The sequence below is a fragment of the Callospermophilus lateralis genome, chromosome 1, assembly GCF_048772815.1.
Source record: "Callospermophilus lateralis isolate mCalLat2 chromosome 1, mCalLat2.hap1, whole genome shotgun sequence".
NCBI classification, from domain to species: Eukaryota; Metazoa; Chordata; class Mammalia; order Rodentia; family Sciuridae; genus Callospermophilus; species Callospermophilus lateralis.
The window spans coordinates 213,415,448-213,442,250 of record NC_135305.1 but is presented as its reverse complement, the minus strand read 5'-3'; the positions used below and the strand labels follow the sequence as shown (position 1 = coordinate 213,442,250).

At 47.9% G+C, this 26,803-nt stretch overlaps 1 protein-coding gene across 1 annotated transcript; it reads right to left on the bottom strand.

The window, feature by feature from the left end:
- LOC143410323 (adhesion G protein-coupled receptor E2-like) lies at nt 1-24,569 on the bottom strand. The gene is made up of 18 exons (XM_076871130.2): nt 24,512-24,569; nt 22,866-22,919; nt 22,569-22,691; nt 21,906-22,061; nt 16,204-16,320; nt 15,835-15,965; nt 15,646-15,723; nt 15,062-15,239; nt 11,964-12,071; nt 11,411-11,634; nt 11,042-11,218; nt 8,771-8,968; nt 7,206-7,441; nt 4,900-4,966; nt 4,259-4,350; nt 3,119-3,287; nt 2,926-3,036; nt 1-1,096 (listed from the first exon to the last, which is right to left on the bottom strand). The coding sequence occupies exons 1-18, from the start codon at nt 24,540-24,542 to the stop codon at nt 1,088-1,090; spliced, it is 2,259 nt and encodes a 752-aa protein (XP_076727245.2). The 5' UTR covers nt 24,543-24,569; the 3' UTR covers nt 1-1,087.
- Nucleotides 24,570-26,803: the final 2,234 nt, after the last annotated feature.

Sequence of the window (26,803 nt, the reverse complement as noted above, 5' to 3'; positions counted from 1 at the left end):
CTTGGTTAATTTTTAATTAAAAAGTATAATGGACCAATCAATGAAGAAATTGACTCACCCAATTCATCACTCAGAAATATCATCAGTAATTTTGAAATCTCACCTATTTGCAATGCATATAAAGTATTGGAAATCACATGGAAATAAATTTGCCAAGGAATTTTCCAAGTCTATATTAATCCTGATACCAAATGACAACTGCTTGTTCTGTAGAAGCCCTACAAGACAAAGAAGCCATTACTTGCATTAATTAGCACAAATAGAAAAAGTCACAATGTATATTCATGCAGTATCCACGAGTTGTGCATGAAGCCTTTTGTCCAATCAAGATGTCCATTGGGCCTTTTTCCTTCTTTGGAGAGGCATGGACCAGAGTCACATAGGTCCTGACTTAATTATAGCCTTTTTGTAAGTTTCTTAGCAAATATCTGCAGGTGCTGTTTGTACTCACTGCCCAGGAAGTGACCCAGGCCCATCTCCCTGTCTTCCCAGTCTTCTCTCTTACTCTTTACTTCTTACTTACTAACATGTCTGTCAGGAAATTATCTGGGGATCAATTTTCTTGGCAATTTGGCCACTACATGACTATGAAGATCTTCCACATCCTCAGAAGCCCACATCCCACATAGAGCAAGGTCTCTTCCTTGTAGGCTCACAATACTTTATTTTTATAATTGTTTTTCTATTTATATTTTATTTTTTGTCAAAAAGTTTAAGGCGGGTTCTATTCCTTTTGAATGTTGTTGATGTGAGCATCCTGAGAGGCTGGTTTTTTTCCTAGAATTTTTGCATGGACAAGGCCTCATAGGAAGGGTGGGCAGTAGAAGAACGTTTAACAGAGAAACTGAGGAATTGGGCTGCAGATGGCATCTGGATGTTGAGTTTGCTCAGCACCATGTAGGGCATGGACAGATTTCAGGTTCTGCAGGAATTGAATGTTGATCATGTCCTCCAAGAATCCCTTCACATGGCCAGCACCATGGATTTCTTGAAACACACAGCACAGAGTCTTTGTCCTGTCCTAATGGCTAATAAATGGCGGTTCAGATTTTCCATGGGGAAGGAGGATGTAGCTCCCATGATCTTTCTAATCAGTCTGGAATGATAATTATTTTAAAATAACATAAGATTATTGAAAAATAACTCACAGCTTCCATTTAAAAAAGGAAAGAAAATATTTGTTAGATAAAGAGATTTCAGCTGCACATGTACAAACAAGAATGTGAGATGATGGGTAAGTTAATTTCCATTATTATAGTAAAACATTTTATTTTCTGTATATTCATGGGACACACCCCAAAAATACACAATGAGTTTGTTAAGCCGTTGTGCCTGGGGAATGAGTACTGGAGGGTCTTAGCAACAATCCTGCTCCTAATTTTTAAAAATTTCAATTGACAAATAATAATCCTCCCTTTATATGGGGTATGATGTTGCATGCACACACACACACACACGCAGACACAGAAACACAGACACAGACACAGACACACACACACACACACACACACACACACACACACACACACACTTCAATCACATAATTTTCTTGCCCAATGGATTTATCAGGGCATGATCAAGAGGCCACATGAGATTTTATTTTGCTGATTTTGGACCTTCTCAGATTCACTGGAGCCTTATGAATGCTGTGCTTCAGAAAATTATTCAGAAAACTGGTTACAAGACAAAATGTTTTGTTTTTATGAAATGAGCCAAGGCAGGGATTCCAAAATGAGAGGAAGAGAGTCCAGCAACTGAAACCCTGGAGATGCCCCGTTTAAGGAGACACTGGAAGATAAAATGACATCAGGCCACCAACAGAGTGGACCCTCGCAGTCCAGTGCCCAAGATGGTAGAAACAGCTGATCAGATCATCTGAATTTCAGAAGCCTTCCTTCCCTATCTGATGGTTTCCTATTTTCTAGATAAAAAGTTGACGTTTCCTTTCCTCAATGTGTGTATCATTCCTAGGGCTGTGGTGGAGGGAGGGGGTGGTGAACCTATTCATTTATCTACAACCAGATGCAGATTTTGACAGCTCCCTGAGAGAGAAAGCCAACCTATCTAACTGTTGTGATAGACAAAATAATGACCCCACAGACATCCACACCCTACCCCCATAGCCTGTGAGTGTCACCAGGCCTGGAAAAGGAACTTCTCAAGAAGGAGTATGTTAAAGATTAAAAAATCTAATTTTACATTTAATCTACTTAGATGGCAGATATTTATGTTATAATGTGATGTTTCCCTGCCTGTCTAGAGTGTGAGTGTTTACATCAGATTAAACATAACTATCTCCTCCAACATGCATTAGTTATTTGTGGTAAAAAATCTCAAAATCCTTTCTTTATAATTTAAAGAGACTTGGTGCTGGGATGGAGCCTGGGGCCTTGCACGTACCAGGCAAGAGCCCACCCACTGAGTGGCCCCTAGCCCCTCAGAGCTGTTGGAAAGGCACAGCACACTTTGTGGTCTAGTGGCCCTACTGTGCGCCACACCACAGAGCTTCTTTCTCCTGACTGTAACTTAGTACCCACTGGTCAAGCTTTTCCCACCCCCTCCTCCCCATCCTCTGGGAACCACTGTTCTACACTTTGTTTCTATGAGATCAATGTTTGCATTTCACATATCAGTGAGATCATGAATGTTAAGCATCTTGAGATGAGAAAATCATCCTGGATTGTCCAGGTGAGCCTAAGGTCATCACCAGGGTCTTTAGGAGACTCAGATAAGGGTGGGGACAAATGATAATAAGCGGGAAGGAGGTGGATGGGAGGGAGGGAGAGAGAATCATGTAAGGTCAGTGGACAGGCAGGCAATGATGGTGGAGTCCAGGAGGCAGGGGAAACATGGTCTGTGGACAGGAGGAGAGAAATCCTGCCAATACCAGGGAATGTGAGCTCTGGGAGCAGGGAGTGACCCTACCGTGCTGGGTCTGGAGGTGTCAGACACAGCCTTGCTAGACAGAGTGTAGGACTCAGGTTCAGTTGTCCGTTTCCTGATCCTCTTGAGCCATGTCCTGTACTGCTCCTGGACCTGCAGAGGCAACCCACACTCTGGGTCAGCTCACAGAGAGGGGTGTGGGTGGGGAGCCATGGGTGGGAGCTGGGCAGGGTACCTGTTGGCTGAGGAGGCAGTACACCAGGAAGATGAAGACACCCTGCAGGCTGTTGATGATGGTGAAGAGGTAGGCCATGATGGGGGCCAGGGAGCCCACCTGCAGGACACCCAGACACCAGGTGCAGCCCAAGATGAAGAGATGAGCCATTGCTTTAAATGTCAGCATCCTAGGTTGGGGCAGAATGGAGGCTTATAATGCACCCACAACAAAATCAGGCTGTTCTCTCCACCCATGGATGCACCTACTCTCCCCTGTAAGCGATTTCTTGGACTGAACTCTGATCTTTACTCTCAGTGATACCCCACAATAGAAATGCCATTTGGAGTCCAGGAGAGCGATATTTCATAAGGTTAGTTCCCCAAACTCATTTTCCTTGAAGATCCCAAATTTCATTAACCAGTGTTACTGAGGATGCCCTGTGCTAGGGCTTGGACATAAATCACAAAGAGAGGCTGGGGGCAGGGGTGCACACCTGTATTCCCAGCTCCTCAGGAGGCTGAGACAAGAGGATCACACAGCCTCGGAAACATAGTGAGGCCCTATCTTAGAAAACAAACAGAAGACAGAATTTCTGTTTTCATTAATCGTATGCTCTGTTCAAGTGGTAATACAACTGAATAGCGATATGCAAAAATTTGAAAGGTTAATCAGAGGAACCCAGAAGAAAGAGCAAGAATTGTACACAAGATGCTGAGTGAAGGATCAACCCCGCCCCCTGGAGGACTGAACTGGAGTAGCGTTTATCTACAGGGAGGAACAGTTACTTATAGGGTGGGAAGGATTCTGAGCTGAGGGTGGGGCAAGAAAGTGCAGCCTGAGATGTGGGGACTGTCAGGAGAACAACAATGCTCTTGGCACTTTTGCTGTAGAAGAGCTGAAAAAGAGCCCAAGCATTGCTGATTAGCCAACGCCAATTCCTCCTGAGGTTGAGGGAGTCACAAGCTGGGATCAGAGATGGAGGCATTTTGGGGCATCAGCAGCAGAGCCCTGAGTCTGAGATAGCAGCCGTAGAAGGGCAGCTGCATTTGTTATTTCTTGGCCACCCCTAAGCCCTCAAGAAGGGACACGAGGGGCTGCCCAGGCACATGGCTCTGCTCTTGGGCATCATTGTCATCTATGTCCCCTGGTCCATCTCACCTCGTGTTCTGGAGGGTGGACACATCTCTGTTGATGGAGGACAGCTTGCTCTTCAAAATCCAGAGGGTCATCAGGAAGAAAACCAAATTGACCTTCAAGAAACCACAAAGGAAAGACAGCAGCATGAATCTGACATAATTTTCCTGTGTACATATATGACCACATCGCAGTGAATCCCACCATCATGTACATTCACGAGAATGGGCTCCTAACTAGACAAGGTATATTCCATGCTTGTGTAATTGTATCAGAATGGATTCTACCATCACGTATAACTAAAAAGAACACCCCCCCAAAACTGTGGGAGGTTTATGAATATCTTCTTTTCTCTTTTGTAGTGCTGTGGAGGGAACCCAGACCCTAGTGCATGGCAGGGAAGCTCTCTGCCTTTGAGCTACACCCAAATCCCCCACAGCAAAGTTTTATTGAATAAGAATTTAAATCTGTTATCTCTCCATTCTAGCCCATGCAGCTTTTAGTATTTGACAATAACGTTAGAATTTGTAGATGCAGAAGTCTTGGAAAACCCAACCCAACCCCTAACAATCCAGGGATAGTCCTGTTCTCATCACCATCCTTATAATCCTGCTCTTCTAGTGACCCTCATGTGGACAGCAAGGAACTCTGATGACATCACTCACACAAGAGATGGCACAGGCGGGTCCAAGGAAGCCCCACACAAACCCCTGTTCTGGGTTGAGCCAGCACCTGAGCAAGAGAGAGAACAACATCACTTTGCTGTGTTCATGTAGGACTCCACGACCAGAGTCACTCCACACATGCACAACCACAAGGACGGGAAGCCAGACTCCCTGTATGTGTGGTATGTCACAGTACACTCTACTGCCATGTATATCTAAAAAGAACAAATGAAAAATTAACAAAGAGAGAGAATAAGTGCATTGGTCCTTGAAGACAGAGAGCAGTTATTTCGATCTCTTCCTTCCTTTCCTCGACAAACGTTGAGTGTCTGGGTGGTAGGCTTTCTATCTGGCTCTGAAGTTACCAAGAAATTAAACAAGGTTGTATATCTCCCAAGTCTCACCTCCAGGAGGACACACACTGTAGACACATTGTAACAATAAAACAAAAATGGAAGGTTCTGAGGATGAGTCCTGGAGGCATATTAAGATTTGTTCTGTGGGATTAAGATGGTTAAGGAGAATTCCCCAAGGAAATCAAATGTTAATGGAGACATGAAGATGGGTGGGTGTTACTGAGGTAGTCAGCTCTGGAGCAGGGCAGAGGACTGTGAACATGGTCACAGTGCTTGAGAGTCTTGTGAACTTGACATGGTGTTAAGGGCTTATCTTGCCCCATTCAATAGAGTTGCTTTTTGTCTGCTGCTAAACTTACCCAATGACCACAATTCTTTCATGGATTTATGGACATGAAGTTCATGTACCATAAAATTCACTCATTGTTACATTGTCATGTGGTGTGCATGCACGAATATGTAGCAACAAATCCCATCATTATGTACAAGTATAAAGCACCAATAAAAATGCAGAAGAATGAACTGCACAGTTTCTGTTTGAATAAAACAGTGCTCTGTAGCCATCATCACAACCTAACTGTGGAACATTCTCACAGCTCCAGAAAGAATCATGTCCACATCAGTAGCCGCTCCTCCCTCCTGCTCCCACCTCTTACCTTGCCCCCAGCCACAGGAATCTATTTTCTCTTATCGATTTTCTTCTTGGCATTTCACAAAATGGAATCATGAAATGTGTGATCTTTAATGACTACATTCTTTCACTTAGCATGATATTTCAAGGTTCACTCATAATGCAGCATTTTAAAAATGAAATTCGCCCTGAACATATTAATTGTCTGTATTAGAAGAGCCCAGCATGGTATTTCCACCCAGGCCCATAGTGTGCACTGATTCAACCCAACCTCCCTTTTCTGCTTTCCTTGCCACTGCCCTGTACTCTTCTGGATCTCTTGAATTCAGTCTGTTCTATTTTCAGGTGGATTTATTTTTTAGCTTCCACAAATGTGAGACAACATGTGGTACTTGTCTTTCTGGTGCCTGGCTCATTTTTATCCCTGTTGCTGCAAATGTTAAAAAACATTTTCTTATTTAAGGTTGAATAGTATTTCATTACACACACACACACACACACACACACACACACACATCACCTCTTCTTTCTCCATTCATCTGTGAGGGGCACTTGGGCTGATTCCGTGCCTCATCTATTGTGGAGAGTGCTGCAACAAACTTGAGTGTGTGGATACCTGCTAGTTTTGCCACCTTTGGGCACTTAACTAAATGGTCCTTCTATTTCCTCATTGATGAACTCAGGCTAATGACAGCATCTACTTGTAAGTAGAGAAGTGAGGATTATTTGAGTCAATACATATAAAAGTGGCTAGAGAAGCATCTGGCATGAAATAAGCACCCTGTAAATCTTACCTATGGCACTATGTTTCATTTTTAATTTTGTAAGTAAGTCATTTTTTTCTACATCATTAAAGTTTAAACCTGTTGTAATGAAATCCCTAGGACTGACATGTGAGCTTAAGCAATTAAGAAGTTTCACCGAAGATGAGGACTACTGTCCCTTTCTGATTGCAGATCCTTCCTGTCACCGAGATAACCACAATCACAAGTTTGGTGATTATCTTTGTCTATTAGTTTGATTATTTAAACAAACTCTACTTTCCCAAATGAGGAATTGGGCCATTCTATAGGATTTGGTTAAAATGTAGGTTAAGTTGAAAACGAAAAATTTTCTTTTGATTTTTTTCTTTGCTATTTCTAGGAGAGAGACTTCGTTAATTAATCCTTACTATAATTTTCCACAGGAAAGATGCCTAGGGGTTACTAGTTAGTGTTGCTGTGCATCTTAAGCTCTGAAATACTCAAAATGCTACTTTGGTTCAAATGATGGCCGTGGACATGCTCGAGAGGAGAAGGACAAGTGGGGTCCGCATTTACCGAGTAGAGGTGCCATACAGGTGAGGTCTGGCTGCTGCAGACACGGCCACGATGGCGGCTGGGACCCCGTAGCCCACAGGGAACATGAGCCTCCTCATGAGCCTGTTTCTGCTGGAGGAACTGAGCACAGTCAGGTTCCGTGCGGTGAGGAAGAGGAACAGCCCCTCCAGCAGCATCCAGGTGAAGGAGGCCAGGTAGAGGTAGTGCAGGGCGCCCGCGGTGACCGCGCACAGCACCTGGGGAGGAGAGAGACCCCGGGGCAGCGTCAGGGTCTGGGGGTGGCCCGGGACACCCCCTGTGCCCAGTGGAGGTGGATTCTGCTGTGCACCAGGAGCTGCACTGTGGTGCTTCACTCATGGGCTGCGTGTGTGCTCCCATAGATCACAGCAGAGCTGGACAGGGCCTGCTGCCCAGTGACGTCACAGCCTCCCAGCGCTACCCTGTGGAGTTCCTCATGCCTTAGTGGTGAACCTCACAGCCTCCCAGCGCTGCCCTTCTGTGTTTCTCATGCAGTAGTGGTGACTTCACAGCCCCCCAGCGCTGCCCTACAGCGTTCCTCATGAAGTAGTGGTGATGCTCTTGTGAACAAACCTGCTGCGCTGCTGGTTACTGAACAGCAGGGTCACGAGGAGGGGCAGGACCTACTACTTACAAATGGCAACCAATGATCATGTGGCGGCTTATGCACTTACTACACTATGTTTTTCACATTATTTTAGAATTGACTGTAGTTCACAATATCTTCTCTCCAAATGGTGCTGATCCTGGGAACAGCTGAGGGCGCACATTGAATGACAGTATCAGTAGCTGAATATTCTCCCATCCCTGGGCTCTTAAGAGACAGAAGCTCATTAAGTAATTCCTTGAATCAAAGCAGAGAAGATAATCACCCCAGAAGGTGGGCAGACCTACAAGCAGTAGGAAAGAGCAAGGGAGCAAACCACACAGCCCCCAGCACTCCAAGAACTGACTCTGTAGGCACCATAGCAGAGGAAATGTTGGGGAAGAATTTAGAAAGTTCCTAGTTACAATGTTGAATGAGCTAAAAGAAGATGTAAGGAATGAATTTGGAGAAGATAGAGGAAGTGGAAGATCATTTCAATAAAGCCAGATTCTAAAAATGAACTAATAGAAATTCTGAAAACGAAGGACTTGATTAACCAAATTAAAATTTCAGTAGAACCTCCTTTTTCTTTTGGTAAAAAGTGTCTGCTGTAAAACGGGGTGCCGTGTGACGCCAGCCCAGTTGCCTCCTTCGTGTCTCCTTTTTGAATCAGGAGCCACGTCCGGTGATTGACGGATGCCATCTAGAGTTTGCATCAGTTCATCCTAAGGCTCCCCTGATGAAGGAATTTCCCAGGATGCAAGCCCTGTTGCTAAGCAACAAGAGATGTAGGTGATGGGGTTGTAAAGAGGGTTTGTTTTCTCATTGAATCCATCAACATGAAATGGGCATTGACCCCCTCTGGCCTTCCCCGGGGCCCAGGCTGTTTGATTAGGAGCCCGGGCAGCCTGGCTCCTGAGTTCAGCACCCCTGGGCGGGTGGGGCAGGGACACCTGGGTACCTTGGGCTGGGTTCTGTCGATGGCCGTGAGGAAGAGCAGGTGGGCCAGCAGGAGGCAGAGCGAGAGCTGCAGGTGCAGGGAGGTGCTGGTGTTCTGGATGGCTCTGCACAGGAGGAAGGTGAGGGCCGCCAGGACCAGGCACAGCAGCGACACGCCCAGCCCCACACACGTGATGAAGTCCAGCACAGGGTCGTTGTCCTGGGACAGAAAGAGGAGCCTTCACAGCCACGTGCCCTGTCTGGGGTAAGAACCCTCCGCTATCTGTCATTTGGTGCAGCAGATTCAGGAATAGAGGGACAGGGTTCAGGTGTGAAGCTGATGGGGGATGGGCTCCAGGTTCAGAAGGTTGGACTGTAAGGTTTTCTGAATGGAGCAGGTAAGCGGCTAGAAGGGCCTGGATGTGTAGAGTCCTTACTCAAGGAGGAGACCCGGGATTCCTGACTTTGGGCCACAGTAAGGCGTATGTTGATATGTAAGTGAGTGTGTGTGAAGCCCTTGCTGAGGGTCCCTCTGTCCCTGTCCCATGAGGCCACAGGGCAGAACCTGAACCTCAGTGTCCAGGCGTTAACCTCCCATCCCAGACTCCACTGGCCTCAGTCCAGCTCTGCCTGTTCCTTACTGCCCACAAGTCCCTGTGAAGTTAGAATTAGATACTTGGTTAAAAATAAAATTAATGATAACAGTAGCTTAAAATTCACCTTTCCCCCATTTCTTTCTGAAAGTCATCTTAAAGCCATGAGGACATTTAAAAGCCCACCATCAATTCTATTTCAATGTAATTGAGGGAAAGAGGAGAGGAGACGAAAGAGGGAGGGGAAATATTCAAATGGTAAATAATGAAGGTAAAATTTCAAAGCAGGTGCATTAGGATCACGTGCACACAGATGTTGTTGGTGTGGATTTGGTTTTTGCAACATATCTGTAAATTTGAAATGGTTTCCCAAGAAAATGTTTAAAAAGAAAGTACAAACCCTGCAGGTGACATTTGTGCATGCTACATTTGAGACTCTGGTGCAAAGACAAAATTGGGAAATTAGGAGGCAGGACAGAGGAGGAGCAGAGGGAAAGAATGACACCTGATAAATGAAACAGAGGCAAAACTTTCAAAATAGATGCCTCTGGGTAAAGAGTAATGGGTGGTGGGTTTTCTTTTTATTTCCTCATGGTTTTAAGAGGACTTGGAGAAATAGGTGGGAAAGTGTAAATTTTAAGTTACCATCATCATTAACTTTCTTCCTTTAACCAGGTATCTGATCTATTTCTTCTATTTTTGTTCTTGAAACGTATCTAAAAAATTGAAATTGTTTCCTAAGAAAACACTTAAAAATAAACAGTCCTACATGTGATATGAACATGTGCTGAATTTTGAGAACTTCTGATGTAAAGACAAAATCTAATTTCCGTAAATAGAAAAAGCTCTTGGCTGAGATCCTTGTCATGCTCATGGTCACAGGTGCTCACAGTAAATGCCCATAAGTGGGCTCACCTGAGAGTCTGAACCTGGGGAAGCAGAAGGAGGCTAGAGGAGGAGGTAAACAGCAACCGGTCCAGCCATCCTCCCTGACTCCCCGGACCCCCTCTGACCTCCATCTTCACCAGACCTTCCTTTTTGGTAAACCTGAAACCGACCATGGTTGACTTACAGACCCTGGTGGTAAGTAGAATTCTAACTTGGTCTTCGTATGTCCACCCCCTGCTGTTACACAAACCTTCTTCTAATTATTCAATTCTCTGATAAACTAGGTGTTGCTGTAGAGGGATTTTGCAGGTGGAATTTAGGGCTCCATCTGTTGACTTTTAGGTTAGGGAGTTTGTTCTGGGTTTGGTGTGATCAGGTGGTTGCTTTAAAGATCTGGACTCTTCCTGGGAAAACATTCAAAACTTTAGAGGGATTCTATACAAGGGATATTTTCATGTTGGTTTTCAGATAGGAACACTGGTGTTTTGTGAGAAGGCCAACCAGGGGTCATAGGAGAGGAAATGTGGGTGGCTCTTAGGAACTGAGTGTGGTCCCCCCTGACAGCTGCTAAGAGAAGGGAACTGGACTCTGCCTGCAACCAGGGAGCTGGAAGAGGGCTGCAAGACCCAGGAGAGACTGCGGCCCTGGCTGATGTGATCTTGTCAGTCTTTCAGAACCTGTACAAGGAACTCATCCCCCTGTGCTGGGTTGCTGACCCACAGAAACCGCGAGGGAACAGATTGGTTTTACTTCAGCAGCGACATTTGCATAAGTGTGTTTTGCAGCAATCAATGCTGAAGGCAGCCTCTCACCTGCACGTGGTAATGGACCATGAGGATGGCAAAGCTGCTGAGGTGGGTACAGTGGCAGGTGGTGCTGCCACCTCCGGTGCTCACTGTCCTGCAGCCTGCAGTGGTCCAGTGACTCCCATTCTGGCTGTGGTCCCAGAAGACACAGAGCACCTCTTGCCTTGGTGCAGGTGTCACCAGCTGTAGTAACAGGACAGGGGTGTGAGCTGGTCTTCCTGCGCTCAGAGATGCTGACCCAGGAAAGGATAGCTTTCCTGTGTGGGGTGCACCTGTGGGTAGATCCCCTGAACCTCAAGGTTAAGAGGACAACAAGGGTGTGCCTGGGCCTGGGGCTCTTCCCACATCATGGACCCTCCCCCACCACACACTCACAGGATGGGAGAAGGTGAAGGTAACTGATGAGCTTAGGTTCTGGGTGTTGTTGCTGCTCAAAAAGACTGAGATGACATCTGAGAGCAGGACAGAGGAGACTCTTGGCAGAACGTCCTCATGTGTCCCATGGGGAGCCACCTGCTTCTCAGGCTCCAGGACCAGGGGAGCCTCGGCCAGCAGCTTGCCCATCCCTGGGGTGGAGACCAAGCCCACCACAGAAGGGCCTGCAGGACAAGGTCACGGGTGAGTCTCAGGGTCTCTTCCAGGGCCTACTCCTTAGATGGCCTCTCCCCTTTTTGAATTGTTGTATTATAATGATACATAATAGTGGGACTTGCTGCTCCACATTCACACGTGCACACAACAGAATGTGGCCTCATCACTCCCCAGAACCTCCCACTTGGACGCTCTTCTAGTGACCTCTTTCCACCCAAATCACCCTTTAGTCTTTAATTCTGTATTTTTGGCATCTTTTCCCACCCCAGGCCTCTTCCAAACAGGATGGTACTGGTGTAAGGTGGACATCCCACCTTCTCCCCATCTCAGATGTTACCTGTGTAACAAGATTCCTGTGCCAGATTCCAGTTCAGCTGCATCTTTGCCTGATTCAGACTCAAGGTGACATTGCAAATTCCTTGCTTCTGCACCTCCAGGGACAGTTCTATGAGTCATGGGAAGTAGAAGTTTTATGTTAGGAATATATATAGATATAGATATGTATATAGATATTGTATATGTACATGGCTATATCTCATATAACAAGGATCTATATGTAACTTCCAATTCACTAAAACCACACACATTTATATGTGTATATATAGACACACATGTGTACACATACATGTATGTATATAATCCTTTGTAATTTCAGATTATATATGTATATATATATATGTGTGTGTGTGTGTGTGTGTGTGTTGTGGATACATATGTGTGCATACATACATACATGTATATGAAATCTGAAGTTATGACGAATTGTAACAGTAGGAGCAATTGTGCACCAACATATTAGATAACTGAGATGAAATGGACACATTCTGAGGGACACAGAAACGACCAAAAGTGACTCAAGAAGAAGTGGAAAATTTGAAGAGACCTATAATGGGTAAAGAGATTGAATCAATAATGAAAAACCTCCTAAATGAACATGTGAGATCAGATTTTCGCCAATTCATATGGCTGAATTTCACTAACCATATAGGGAAGAATGAAAATGAATTCTTTCTAAACTCTTTCAAACAACAGAAGAGGCATCTAGTAATTCCTTGAGGCTAATCTTACTCCGATGTAAAAACAGATAAAGGCATCACAAGAAAACAAGAGACCTATATCTCTTATGAACATGGACACAACAATCTCTAACAAATATTAGGAATAAATTTAACTAAGAGACTCAGGACTTGTACATAGAGAACTACAGAAGGTTTTGAAAGGCATTAAAGACTCCAAATGAAGGGAAGGACACCTTGTGTTCATGGATGGGGAAACTATATTGGTAAGATGATGACATGCCCCAAAGACATCTACAAAGTCAATGTCATCCCTATCAATGTCCCAACAGCCATTAATATTATAATTTGCTTAAATAGAAAAACTCACCTTAAAACTAACACAGCATTGCAAAAGATCCAAGTAGTTAAAGCATGGCTGAAAAGAGCAACAAAGTCGGAAGACTCACACTCCTGATTTCAGAACTGACAGCAAATGAGCAGAGCCCAAAGCAGCGTGGTACTGGCATGAAGACAGAGGGAAAGTTGAGCCCAGGAATAAACCTGAACCTCTGTAGTCAATTGGTTTTCATCCAGGGGACCAAGGCTATTCAATGGGCATAAGAACAGTCTCTTCAATGATTGATGAGGGATTACTGGATATCCAAGGAAAAAGAAGGATGTGGACCCCTACCTCACACCACACACACAGATTAACTCAAAATAGAACAAAGGCCTCAATCTGAGAACTAAAGCCCATAGGAGAAAATATAGTGGTATCATTCTGACCTTGGATTTGGCAATGGATTGTTAGATATGACACTGAATGTACAAGCCATGAAGGAGAAAGTAGATAAAGTAGACTTCCTCAAAACTCAAAACATCTGGCATTAAAGTGAAATGGTTATCACAGATGTGAAAAGATAATCTATAGGATGGAGAAAGCATTTCCAAGTTGCACGTCTCATAATGGTCTCCTGTCAAAGTAGATGGAAAGCTCTTACAACTCAACAACCAAAGGACCAACCCAATCACAGATGCACAAAGGATCTGAACAGACATTTCTCCAAAAAGATACACAAATGGCCCAGAGGCACATGAAAAGATGCGAATCATTACAGTCAACAGGGAGATGCAACTCAAAATGACAAGGAGACATCACATCTTATGCACTAGAATGGCTGTGATAAAAACCAGGTTAATCGAGTTAACATGTTTAGCTGAGGCCATGGAGAGGCCACTCTTGCACCCCGCTGGTGGTACTATGAAATAGTGTGCAAGCAGTCTGGTGGTTCCCCCCAAACTACACATGGAATTACCATGTTACCTATGAAGTCCAGTCTATGGCAGACACACCAAAGCACTGAGAACAGTTATTCAAACAAACACTTATATACATCAATATTCTTAGTAGTAAGTCACAATAGCCAAGAGGTGGAACCCACCCCAATGTTCATCAGTGGCTGAGTGGGTCAGCTCAACACCCATAGGATGGAATCATATTCAGCCGTGAAAAGGGATGGAGTGATGCTATGCCGTGCTCAACAGCATTATTCTAGGAGAAAGAAGCTAGAGGGACAGGTCACACTTTGTATGATTGCTTTTTACCAAATGGTGGAATAGGCAGCTCCATTAAGACAGCAAGCAGGAGAGTGGATACCAGGGTTGGGGGAGGGAAGGAATGAGGGATGAAAGCTGAGGAGGCACTGCGTTTGATTTTGGAGAAAACTGTCTTAGAAATGGAGGTGATGGCTGCATCAGTTTGTGATTCCAATGAAATGTTGAACTGGTGGATTTTAAATGGTGAACTTAATTGGTGAAACTTGTTAAGTGAATTTTACCACAATAAGACAATTAATACCTACATATCAAGCAACATTAGTTTATATTACTGTAAATTAGCTTTTGGGAGCTGTTTCTATTTCATTACCTAAAATTCTTAGGAAAAAAGTTTTGTTTTTTTTAGTTGTAGATGAACACAATACCTTTGCTTTTATTGATTTGTATGTGGTGCTGAGGAGCACCACATACACCTTTAGGCAAATGCTCTACCATTGAGCTACAACCCAGCCCCTCTAAAATTCCTTATTGTCATTTTTTTTTAAAGAGAGAGAGAGAATTTTAATATTTATTTATTTTTTTAGTTTTCGGCGGTCACAACATCTTTGTTTGTATGTGGTGCTGAGGATCGTACCCGGGCCACACGCATGTCACGTGAGCATGCTACTGCTTGAGCCACATCCCCAGCCCCCCTTATTGTCATTTTCTGCTCATAATGTATACTATATTGTAAATGTGAACTAATTTTGCTTTTCTGCCTTTTTCACTGTTGTGATTATTTATGTGAGTCACGCTGAGGTACAGTGTGGCCACTCAGCTCTAGTGGGATCAGAAGAGGATGAGGCTAGGAACAGGGGCTGGCACAGACCCAGGGACTTACGTGTGCCTGCAGAATAATTGAAGGTTACTTTCCCCTCAGGCAGATCCCAGCTCAGGAGTGTCAGGGAACTCTCCAGGTCTGCCAGCAGGTGAGTGGCCACGCAGTGCTTCTGTGAGGGAGGCAGGGTCTCCAGGTCCTCAGGGGTCTCCAGCAGCTCATCCACCTCCTGCATGATCCCCTGGAGGGATGGGGGCACAGAGCAGGTGGACTCAGGCCAGAAGGTCCACATGAGGAGCTTGACCACTCAGCCCCACAGAACAGACCCAGACACTGTCCAGTTGGGGATAGAGAGAGCATGGTTTGGGACTCCCTGGGTGATCCTTGCTCATCAGAGGTCAGCCCTGGTTTGTGACTGTCAAGGATGACAAAACCCAAAGACCAGGATGAGAGCAAGAGGACAGACAGTGCACGTGGGTGTCCAACAGTGTGTGTGGCTCCCAGTGTCCTCTTCCACCTGCCCTGGGAGAGTGGCCAGTCAGAGCAGGACCCCACTGTGCTTGGGCTGTCCCCCTCCCTCCAGACCGAAGCTGCCCCACCTCCCTCTGTGGGAGGTCTCCCCTGCTTCTCCTGGATCCTGCCCTTACCTGCATGCTGTCCTTGGCTTGATCTGGCTTGACATCCTTGTGCAGATTGTTGACTTTGTCAGTGAAGCGGGAGAGTCTCTGGGGAGGTGACATGAGGAGTCACGGGTGGGTGCAAAGCTTTGGGCCAAGGGGTGGACAGGGTGCTGCACCATGAATTCCCACCTCCTTATCGTGGCTGGGGCGGCTCACCTGGCTGTGGACTCCAGTGGGCAGAGACCAGGTGTAGCTGTGCCCAGTCCCGGGGTAGCGGGGCCCAGTTCCGGGGTAGCGGGGCCCAGTCCTGCTGTAGCGGTGCGGAGACCGGGCGTTGCCAGGCATGACTGCCAGGACAGGACAGTGGTTCATTAGGAGAAGTGCACAAGTGTGTGGGTGTGTGCAGGAGCATGTGCACGTGCAGATCAAAATCAGGATGGAGAGAGTAGAGCAGAGAAATGAATGAGGCCAAGCAGTGGAGAAGGGCGTGGCTGTGAGGGTGTGGCCAAGAAGCATGGGGCCCAGAGCAAGTCCTCTCCGGGCCGGGTGCTGGCTGGGACCGTGTCCTACCCTCAAGTCTCCTACCTACTGAATTTCCCCGCTGGGTCCCTGGGTCCATCGTGGTTGTGGGGAAACTGAGTGTTCCAGGTGTGACTGATTCCCTGTGGTCCCTGGGAGGGCCAAGACTTATCCAGACAGTCTCTAGCAGGGGAGAGAAGACAGAGTGGTGCTGGAATGAGCTCCCTGTGGGCTCCTTATCTTGATCCCTCCCCCTTGCAGTACATGCAAAACGGATGGGCAACAGGGTGTTCTCAAGGTCCAGAGTGGCCCTCTGCGGGGAGTTCTGAGTCTTGAGGAGTGAACAGGGATGGGCAGCCAGGTGTCTTGCACAGTCCTCAGATGCCTGGAGAAGATGGGGCAAGGAGCCCAGGGAGTGGGTACCAGGTCTGCCCATCACTGACTCCATGGGCTGTGAGGCCAGTGGTCCTATCTTCAGTCGCAGTAAAGACCACTGTGTTGAAGGGTGAGGAGGGAACGAGTAGGGCCCAGCTGAGCCCCTCACTGAGCTGAGGCTTCACCTCCAGGGTCTTCCAAGCCAGAAGTCTGCTCTTTCCCAGTGGGGCCCATGGGGGATGGGGGTGTCTTCCACCTCACCCCTGCTCACCCCTGCCTCTTCCCATCCACCTGAATGAGCTCTGCTTCCTCACCCCACAAGCCCTGGCTTCTTTCTAACTTAGCTACACACTCCCCAAGAACAATAGCCACCATCTGAGGCCGAGGGCTTGTACTTAGGAGGATCCTGACCCTTAGTGCAGTTGTCCAGGCTGCTCATTGCGTCAGGGTACCCAAGCACATGGTAAGCAGGGGCTGAAAACCAACCCACTTTCCATTCATCAGATGTGGCTGTGTCCACCTGGAGATGAGGAGCTTTTTGAAAATTCAAAAAAAAAAAAAAAAAAAAGCCTTTTCCCTTTGGTCCAGGCTTGTACATATGACACAATGTGCACCCATGGGGACCCTGTCTGGTCAGAGTCCCCTTGATCCTCAGTTTAGCCAGGCTCTCTTACAGGCACCTGTAAATTTCATAATCCTCCTGGAAGACACAGGGGGTAGGCACTGTTATGATCATCTTCATGATACAGATGGGTAGACCAAGTTCAAAGAGAGGTAGGGATTTGACTAATAACATGCAGATAACAGGTGGCACAGGCAGGTTTTAGACCCAGGCAGCCAGTCACAGAGCTGCCCCTGACGTTCATGCTACCCTGCTTCTGTGCTGGGTGACAGGTACATGCACACCTGCCTCAGACCAGGGCACCACTCCTGTAACCAGGGTTCTGCCGTCTAGATGTCACAGGAAAGGGTCTGGCAACCTCAACCCTGATGATGGGGAGGTGGGGGAAGGGCCTACCTTGCAGCTGTTCTCCTCTCATTAATAAAGGATTCTTGGCTCCAGAAATGAGCACACAGCCTGGGCTGCACGTGCAGCAATTGTGCCCTGTATGACCTGGCCGTCTGCAGATTTTCCACGGGGCACTCTCATGGCCCTCATTTGGTGATGTCTGCAATACGACAGGTCAGAGGCTCACCTCCCAAAGTTGTGCTTTCTCTCAGGGAAGAGACCCTGGTGCTCAGCCTGACCCTGCTGTGAGACACACACAGACCTAAGACCCCAGGTGGACCTCCTGAGGCTGGGCTGCTCTGGAAGTCCCAGGACCACTCTGCTCTCTGGAGCAGAGCCCAAGGACATGTGGGTTCAGATTCTGTGACATGGTGGGGTCTGGCAAGGGATCTACATCTCCTCTCCCTCCTGGAGTGGCAGAGGGAGGCCCAGCCATTCCCTGGACCCTCCCCTGTGGGAATCTTTGCACCACTGGGATCCTACAGGTGGTCTACGCTCAGGGAGCAGGTGGCAGTGATGGCCACCCTTGATGCCTAAGCAGTGGGGGTGGGAGGTCATGGCCAAGGGCTTCCCAGAGTGACACTCATCATTAACACCTGAGGATAAAGCCAGGTGCTCAGAAACAGAGCAAAGCTGGGCACATCCCATGACTTGACTTCAGAATCTACTGGGAAGCTGTAGTGACAACACAGTGTGGTTCTGTATGGGGACAGACACACAGCCACGGAGCAGGACAGACAGCCCAGAAAACCCCACGTATTTAGAGCTGATTGTTGATGAAGGTGCCAAGAGCGCACAATGGGAAGGACTCTTCAGTAAAAGGTCTGGGGCCCTGGACATGCCAACCAGGAGGACGTCAGACCCTCCCCTCACACCACATAAAAATCACCTCAGATTAAATAGTGAAGGTCAGATTGGAGCTGCCCAGCTGCTTAGCGGAGAGCACAGGGAGAGCTGTGGGACGGTGGCCTGTCAGTGGTGGTTTGGACGGGACCCAAGGCACAGGCAGCAAAATACAAATGGACCAATGGGATCTAGCCAACTGACAGCTTTTGAAAAACAAAGGAAATATTGGACAGAGTGAGGGACAACTCAGGGAACAGGAGACCACTCACAAGCCATGCATCTTATTAGGTGTCAATATGCAAAGTGTCATGAGGAGCTTGATCAAGCAACTCAGCAGTAAGAAACCCGCTCACCCCATCCGCAAATGGGCAAGTGACCTCAACAGACACTTCTCAAAGGACAACAGGAGAAGGGCCCAGAGGCCCAGGAGAAATCCCCCGCCATCGCCAGTCCTCAGGGGACTAGAAAGGAACTGTGATGAAATGTCACCTCACACCTGCTGGTGGCTGTTGGGGAAGCCGGATGGGCACACGGGTGGCCAGCAGTCAGAGCAAAGGACGCTGTACACACCATGGCTGGAAATGAAAGTGAGCCCCGCTGTGACGGAAGGCAGTGGGGATGGTCCTCAGATATAAAAATAGAACTCCCTCAGCCCATCCCATCCCTGCTTATTTTTTATTTTGAGTTAGGGTCTCAGTAAGTTGCTTAGGGCCTTGCTAAGTTGTTGAGGCTGGCCTGAAACTTGTGATCCTCCTGCCTCAGCCTCCAGAGCTGCTGGATCCCAGGTATGCACCACTGGGTCTGGCCAATGGTCTGTATTCTTGAAAATCACCAAGGGATTAGATTTGAAGTGTTCTTACCCCCAAATCAACACCGCACCTGAGGCATTGCATATGCTAATCAGCTCCATTTAGCCATCCCAGTGTGCATACATGTTTCAAAACATCATTCTGTACATGATGAATATGTACAGTATTTTTATTTTTCAGTTAAAGAAATAAAGAAAAAAAAACAAGAAAACACTCGTAGAGAGGGATGACTGAGATGCCTGTGTAACAGGATCAGTGCCACAGAAGTAGTATACTGGAACGTGGTTAAAATGATAAATTATATGGATGCAGGTTTCATCACAATTTAAAAACCCTGCCACTGAGCAGCAGAAGAAGAACTAAAGCGAGGTGCTCAAGCAGGTGAGGTGGCACAGGCTGTAATCCCAGTGACTCAGGAGGCCAGGGATGTGGTTAGTGGTAAGGCCCCAGGGTTAGGTCCCCCAGGACCAAAACAAACAAACAACTAGAAAACCAAAAGCCCCAGGTGCCCAGGCCCAGCAGGTCCCACCTGCCTTTCCTCACAGTGACACAAATGCACCCTCCACCGTCCCCAGGAATCCCCCAGCTCCTGGTGTGGCACTCAGAACTGTGGGTGGACACTGACAGCCTTTCCAAGGTGCCCAGCTTGTCTCCGGGGAGTCTTGCTGTCCCCACCCCTGGAGGAAGTTCCCCCTTATCAGAGAGGGCCACAGACACGAAATGAGGAAGCTTCTGGAAGCAGCTCCCAGCTGAGGCCTGGGGGTGTTTCCTGGCATCTTATCTCTCCTGGTCTCTAAACGTGAGGGGAACATGCTCAGGAAGCAGGTCCCCTTTGAGTGCCACAGGGACCCACAGGACAGAGGCCTGAGGTGAATGGCCACACAGCAGCCTCAGAGAACCCAGGACAGGAGGGAGTGACAGCTCATGGCAGATGGCCCTGGGTGTCCCAGAAAGGGGCCAAAGATTCCCGGAGCCCAGAGGATTCCTGGGTCAGGATGAGGCAGGGAGGGCTTCTGGTCTCCTGGACCCATTTTTGCACCTGAGGATGCCCTGCTGGGACCCCTCATCTGGGCTGTGGATCAACAGCAGGACGGGCCAGGACAGGGCTGATGCTCCCTAAGGGCCCCTGTCCAGCCCCCACGGGGCGATCACAGTCCCCTCCCCTGTTCCCAGCTGGCAGCAATGGCTGCAGAGGTGTGCCGTAGGTGGAGGGGACGAGGTGGGGTGGGGTCGCATGGGGACAGCTGGGAATGAGGTGCAGCAGCACCCCCAGGGGACCTTCCACCAACTCCCACATTTCCCCACATCCTGGGCTCAGCCTCCCCCCAGCTCCCTGGGTTCCCCAGTAATGAGCCACTGAGAGCCACCACCTCATGGGATCTCTGGGCTCCAGGCTCCTAGGGGCAGATGCAAGGAGGGCTCCAAGAGAGGAAGTGGTTTTGCTGATCCCATGCTGCTCACGGGTGGCCAGTCCAGGCTTTGGACCCAGGGAGCTGATCCCTGCCTCTGACCTTGGCCTTCACACCACCCTCCCTCTCTGTGCTGGTGGGACAGTGACCTGGAGTGGGCACCACCTGTGTCAGCCAGGGCCTTGGCCCCTGGATGCCACAGGATACCTCTGTCCTAGTACTCTGGCTGACACCCCTGGATCTGGACCCAGGGGACAATGCTGAGGTGGACATGGGCTGGAAGCTCTCCACCCCCCAGACCTAAGGGCAGGTGAGCACAACTCCTAGACCCAGGCCCTGTTCAGCTCAGAAGCCATTGCTAACAGCACTTTCTGGGAGCCAGGACCTGCTCAGTGCCTTTGGATCTCATTCCCCTCCTTATGACTCTCCCTTCCCCTACTTTGTTCCCTGGTGCTGGGGACTGACCCAGGGATTTGCACCTGATAGACAGGTGGTCTACTACTGAGCTACGCCCCAGTCCAGGACTCCCCTTCTGCAGATGGACACACTGAAACACAGAGAGGTGAGGTGACTTGTGTGAAGTCACACAGTGAACCAAGAGCAAAGCTACCTCTGGTTTTGGTTTTGATTTTCTGCAGTGCTGGGGAGGGGGCCCAGGGCCCTGCTCATGCCAGGCAAGGGCTCTGCCTGGGAGCTGCACCCCAGCTTCTACATTTGTTTATAGCTTTAGAAGATAGGGGCTCCTTCTTGTGGGTTATTCTTTTTTTTCTCTCCCCCTGCCACATTTTCCCCCTTGGAATGGGGCTTCACTCTGTTTCCCCTGCCGGGTTGAACTCCAGGGCTGCAGTGATCCTCCCGCCTCAGCCTCAAAGTAGCTGAGAACACAGGCACAGGCCAAGGTGCCTGGTTTGTTCTTTTAATTTTTTTTGAGTTGTCAATGGACTTCATTTATATGTCCTGTGAGAATCAGACCCAGTGCCTCACACTTGCTAAGGCAAGGGCTCTATCACTGAGCCACAACCCCAGCCCTATTTTTTTTTTTTTTAAACAGAAAACAACCATAATGTCATTACATCTCTCATGTCCACAGGGTTTCCTGATAAGCACCCTGGCCATCGTCACAGGCAGAGCTATCAGGATGGGGCCAAGCAGCTGGTCCCAGAGTGCCCTGACACTTCCCCGCCTCTGGTGCTGGTGACGGGTGCACGCACAACTGCCCCATCTCACAGTCCAGGTGCTGAGGGTATAACTGGGTGCTGTCCCCAGATCAGCTCCGGTGTCCTGAACTGCATGTGGGTGGGGGTGAGGGGTGGGCCTTACCTAGACAAAAGGTCTCATTCTCTTCAGTGAACTTTTTTAATTCAGAAAGGAAATCGAATCCATGGCTGCACGTGCAGTAGGTTCTCCCTATTTCACCCTGGCAGTAAGAAGAAAATCCACAGAACAGCATCGAGGGCTGGAAACATTCATCGATGTCTGCAACATAAAAGGACCAAGGGTCACCTTTCAAAGGTGTGTGGTCTCTCAGTCAAGAGACTCCTGTCCCCTACTGGCCTTCCGGTATGGGGTCTGACATGAAATTAGTATCTATTGGAGAGAATCTTGGGCTTCAGTGCTGAGTCTGTGCTTTGCCTGGAGCAAGCCTTTCCTGAAGACCACACAGTCTGCTCTGTTCATCTCAGTCCTCTGGCTGAGATTTCCAGTTTGCACACCAGGGACAATGCCAAGTTGGGGGTTGGACTAGAAGATCAGCATCATCCTCTGCAGACCTAAGGGCAGGCTGAGACCAAATCCTAGGGCCCAGGACCTCTCTGTGCAAGAAGCCATGCAATTCCCTGGTCTCTCTGCCATCTTACTCTTTCCTTTCTCTTTTCTGTCTTTGATGATGGCCTTGAGGTCAAAGGCTCAGCCCTTGATCATTACCCATGACCCCCACTGGCACTGGGCACCCGAAGTCTCTGGCCCCTCCCCCAACATCTTTACCATGACAGATCTCCAGGGGGTGGGAGAAGATCTCTACAGACGAAGAGTTCAAAGTCAGGTTGCAGCGACAAGCGGGGGTCACGATACATTCCAAGGAGTTGCTAAGGCACCAGGGGGCACAGGCTGCGGGGACACAGACTGGTCAGAGGCTCGGAGGGGGCAATGTGGTCCCAGAGGAGGTCCCAGGAGGTGGGGAGCTGCCCTGAGCCTCCCTGCCCAGGCCTCTCCTCCCTGGGCTGCGGGTGCAGGGCCCCTCCCAGGCTCTGGCTGTGGACACGCTGCTCCCCACACACTCACCCTGAGAGCCCTGGGCTCCAGCTCTGGAGAGACTCAGCAGGACACACAGCAGCCCTGTGACACAGAGAGGGCGGGTCAGTGTGCCCAGCAGGCAGAGGAGGCCGGAGGTGATGCACTGCAGGGCAGGGGCTGAGGACCCTCCTGGGCTTGGACCTGGTCCACTCCTCAGAGGGAGCCCAGGTGGCACCTCCCAGAGGGTCTGGGGGATGGGAAGGGGGCTGAGCCTGGCAAGCTCTGGGCTCCAGCCGTGCCTCTCCTGGCCTGTGGGTGGTGGACTGGAGCCTGGTGGCCCTGGTTCAGACCCTGGAGCACAGGCAGGCTGCCTCACTGCCGGCCTCAGTTTCCCTTTCTGTGGAGTGGGGACAAGATGACACCCACGTCCTAGGGTCACATGGGAACAAACCCCAGTGTGTCAGGGTGTTTACCACCATTGCTGACCTTTACGTAGGAAGGGAGGGTCAGGGCCAGCTGGTCTCTCAGGTCCCCTGCCTGGTCTCTCAGATGCTCTGGCCCTGTCCCATTCCTCGGGGACACACACCACACTGCAGCTGTAGCTGGGGCACCTGAGAGCCACATCTGCCACCACCACTGTCAGCCCCATGGCCTGTCCTGGGACCCTGTGGTGCCCTATTACCCCCCAACAGGAAGGTGCTGTGGGCAGGTGCTGGGCTCAGGCTGGGGGCCTCCTCCTGCTGTTCCTGCCTCTCAGCAGCTGCCCCCTCCCAGGGCACATCCTGGGGACCCTTCTCAAGTCAATGGGGCCTTAGGTACATGAGCATCTTGCTGTTCAACAGAGAGACAGGCGAGGAGTCAAAGAGAGTCTGGTTCTCAATCCCTAAAATAAAGTCTAGGGGATTGGTGGTTCCTTCCTGGTCAATTTATCTAATGCGCTGCCCGGACAGCTGGTCAGGCTCTAAATATTGCCATGAGGCCTTCACCAGAGGAGACCCCACTGAATGTGAAGACTGCAAGTAAAGCAGAATCCCCTCTCCTGTGTGGGCTCATCTAACCCATGGAGGCCCTAAGAGACCAAGACCGGCCCCCTGAGGAGGACGGAGTTCTGGCCCAGACTGCTTCTGGACCTGAGATGGAACATCAGCTCCTCCCTGGTCTCCATCCTGCACCTCCTCCCTGGTCTCCATCATGCACCTCCTCCCTGGTCTCCGTCCTGCACCTCCTCCCTGGTCTCCATCCTGTACCTCCTCCCTGGTCTCCATCCTGCCACCTCCTCCCTGGTCTCCATCCTGCCACCTCCTCCCTGGTATCCATCCTGCACCTACCTGGCAGAGTCTGGATTCTCAGCCTGCACAATTGCATGAGCCATGCCCTTAAAATAACCATCTTCCCCTCTCTCTGTAGTGCCCCATTGGTCTCATTTATCCGGAGAGCCCTGCTGCATCAGGGAATAAATGAGAACCCCCCCCCCCCCCCCGTGTGCTAAAGTTTGCACTAGGGAGTAATTTTCTAGGAATAACTTTCTTCTTTGAGAACTTAATGATTTAAAAAAAAGAGCTGACATCCTTTACAAATACCCTCCCTGCTCTCCCTTAAGGGACAGTGAGAAAACCAGCCAGAAATGAAGCAAAGGACTTGCTGGTGGCTCCTAGCTCCCTTTCTTGCCTGTCACATGTCACAATTCCACTTACCTTGGAGCAGTCTTAGACATCTGCTCCTCATGGTGCCAAGACCAGCCAGCCCAGTGACGGAGGACATTTGGTTCTGGTTGGAGTTCAGAATGCTTCCTGTTTAAATATGACTCGTGACGAAGTTGACCACAGGGAGGAAATCTCAGTCTGGATGCTTTCTTCCTCTGATCAGTTCCCTGTGAATTTCTCAGAACTCCAAATATTTGCTTAGTTTGGGTAATAATCATGGTGAAGATCTCCTTGGGGGTGACTCCCATCTTCTGAGACAGGAAGGTAGGACACTGTGCATTAGAAGCTCAAGCAGGAAGGATCATTCTCCTGGTCTTCTTGCCCCAGAACAGACTTATATATTTATTACCTGTCCCTAGACTTACTTGTGTAACTTACATGAAAACAAGGCTCATGATTAAATATAGAACTCAGGGCTTCAGTAGATGGGGACAGGAGAAGTCAAACAGCCCAACACATGACTCTCCTCCGGGGCAGGTAGAAGGTGTGTCTGTGTAAGTTTGTGTCTTACTGTTTCCTTTCCACCAAAAGCACCATGTCCCCAAACAGAGGCAAGACTTGGCATTCCCAACACTCACACCTGGAAAGTCTGAGAAGATAGGTCCTGCAGAGCCACCTGGTCCCCCAAATTGTTTGTTACAAATTTTAGTATTGTGTTTTCTGTATTTATCTTTACATAATAACATTGAAATAAAAATGGGTAATTGCTGTGAAAAATCAGACTATTCTTTTTTTTTTTTTAAAGAAAGAGTGAGAGAGGAGAGTGAGAGAGGGAGAGAGACAGAGAGAGAGAGAATTTTTAACATTTATTTTTTAGTTTTTGGCGGACACAACATCTTTGTTTGTATGTGGTGTTGAGGATCGAACCCGGGCCGCACGCATACCAGGCGAGCGCGCTACCGCTTGAGCCACATCCCCAGCCCCAGACTATTCTTTTGAATACTCAGAAGACACCTTATTTTTTGCAGTCTTTATTGTTAACTGTGCTAGTGTGCCGTGCATACACCAAATTTTGTATTGCTTCCTGGCCCAATCTGAGTTCACTTGCAGAAATCTCATCTGTTGTGAATATGATGTCTGTTCTCCCTTATAAGCTCTAAGCTGACACTTGTAACAACTAAATAATATTAATAAGTATATGCACTATTGAAAAAAAATCTTATATTCCCAAAGGGGACTGTTATATTTTCAAATCACTTCTCCTAAACTCAGGCTCCTCACCTTGCACCTGTAAAGATACAATATTATACTGTAAGTATTAACTTGATAAAACCATATGCATTATATTTCGACTGGCCTTTCCCATTCAACTTTCTGTATTGGACATTTTAAAAAATATGATCTATACTCTGGACAGGTATGTGCTATTTTTAAAATCTATACTGACATACCCTATTTATTTTGCTATACTTTATTGATGGTTGCTTGTATATTATGAAAATTTTCACTCTTGCAAACATACTGCAGCAAACCTTAGAGCTTTCTGTAAAAGTGGGATTGTTTAATGTGATGTAGATTAAAAGAAGTGTGTTTGCTGGGCCTTAGGTATGCACCACTTAAATTTTCATAACTGGTACCAAATTGCTGAATAAAGCGTCTATGTAAATTGACTCCACAATCTAACATTTAAGAATATCCATTTCACTGCTGGTCTAACAACTATTCATAATAATCAATTTGGCAGATTTTCCTGAACTAATGCTTGAAATATTAGCTCTCTTTTAAAAATTAATTTCAGTTTCCTTGATTGCTGGGTATTTATTTGCCATTCATTTTTCTTTTTCAGTAAATAACATATAAATTTCTCTTTGTCCCAGTGGCTCAGGAGGCTGAGGCAGGAGGATTGCAAGTTTAAAACCAGCCTCTGCAACTCAGCATTAAATAGGTGCTATGAACATTGGTGTGTAGGCATTCATTTGAGCCCCAGTTTTCCATTCTTTGGGGTGCACATGGATTGGGTCAAGATGCTGGGTGATGTGATAATTCTATGTTTAACCTTCTGAGGAACTGCCCAACTGTTTTCCACACTGGCTGGACCATTTTCCATTCCCAGGAGTAGTGCATGAGGATTCCAGATTCTTCCCATCCTCACCATTATTATTATTTTCTTTTTTAAGAAATGTTACTTTTATATTACTTATTCATGACAGGATTGTCAATAATGTGTAATGATCATTTCAGGGCCATTGCCAATCTGTGTATCCTAAATGTATGATATGTATCCATATCATTTCTTCATGTTGAGATCACCCAAAATTTTCTCTTCTAGTTAAAAAAAAATAC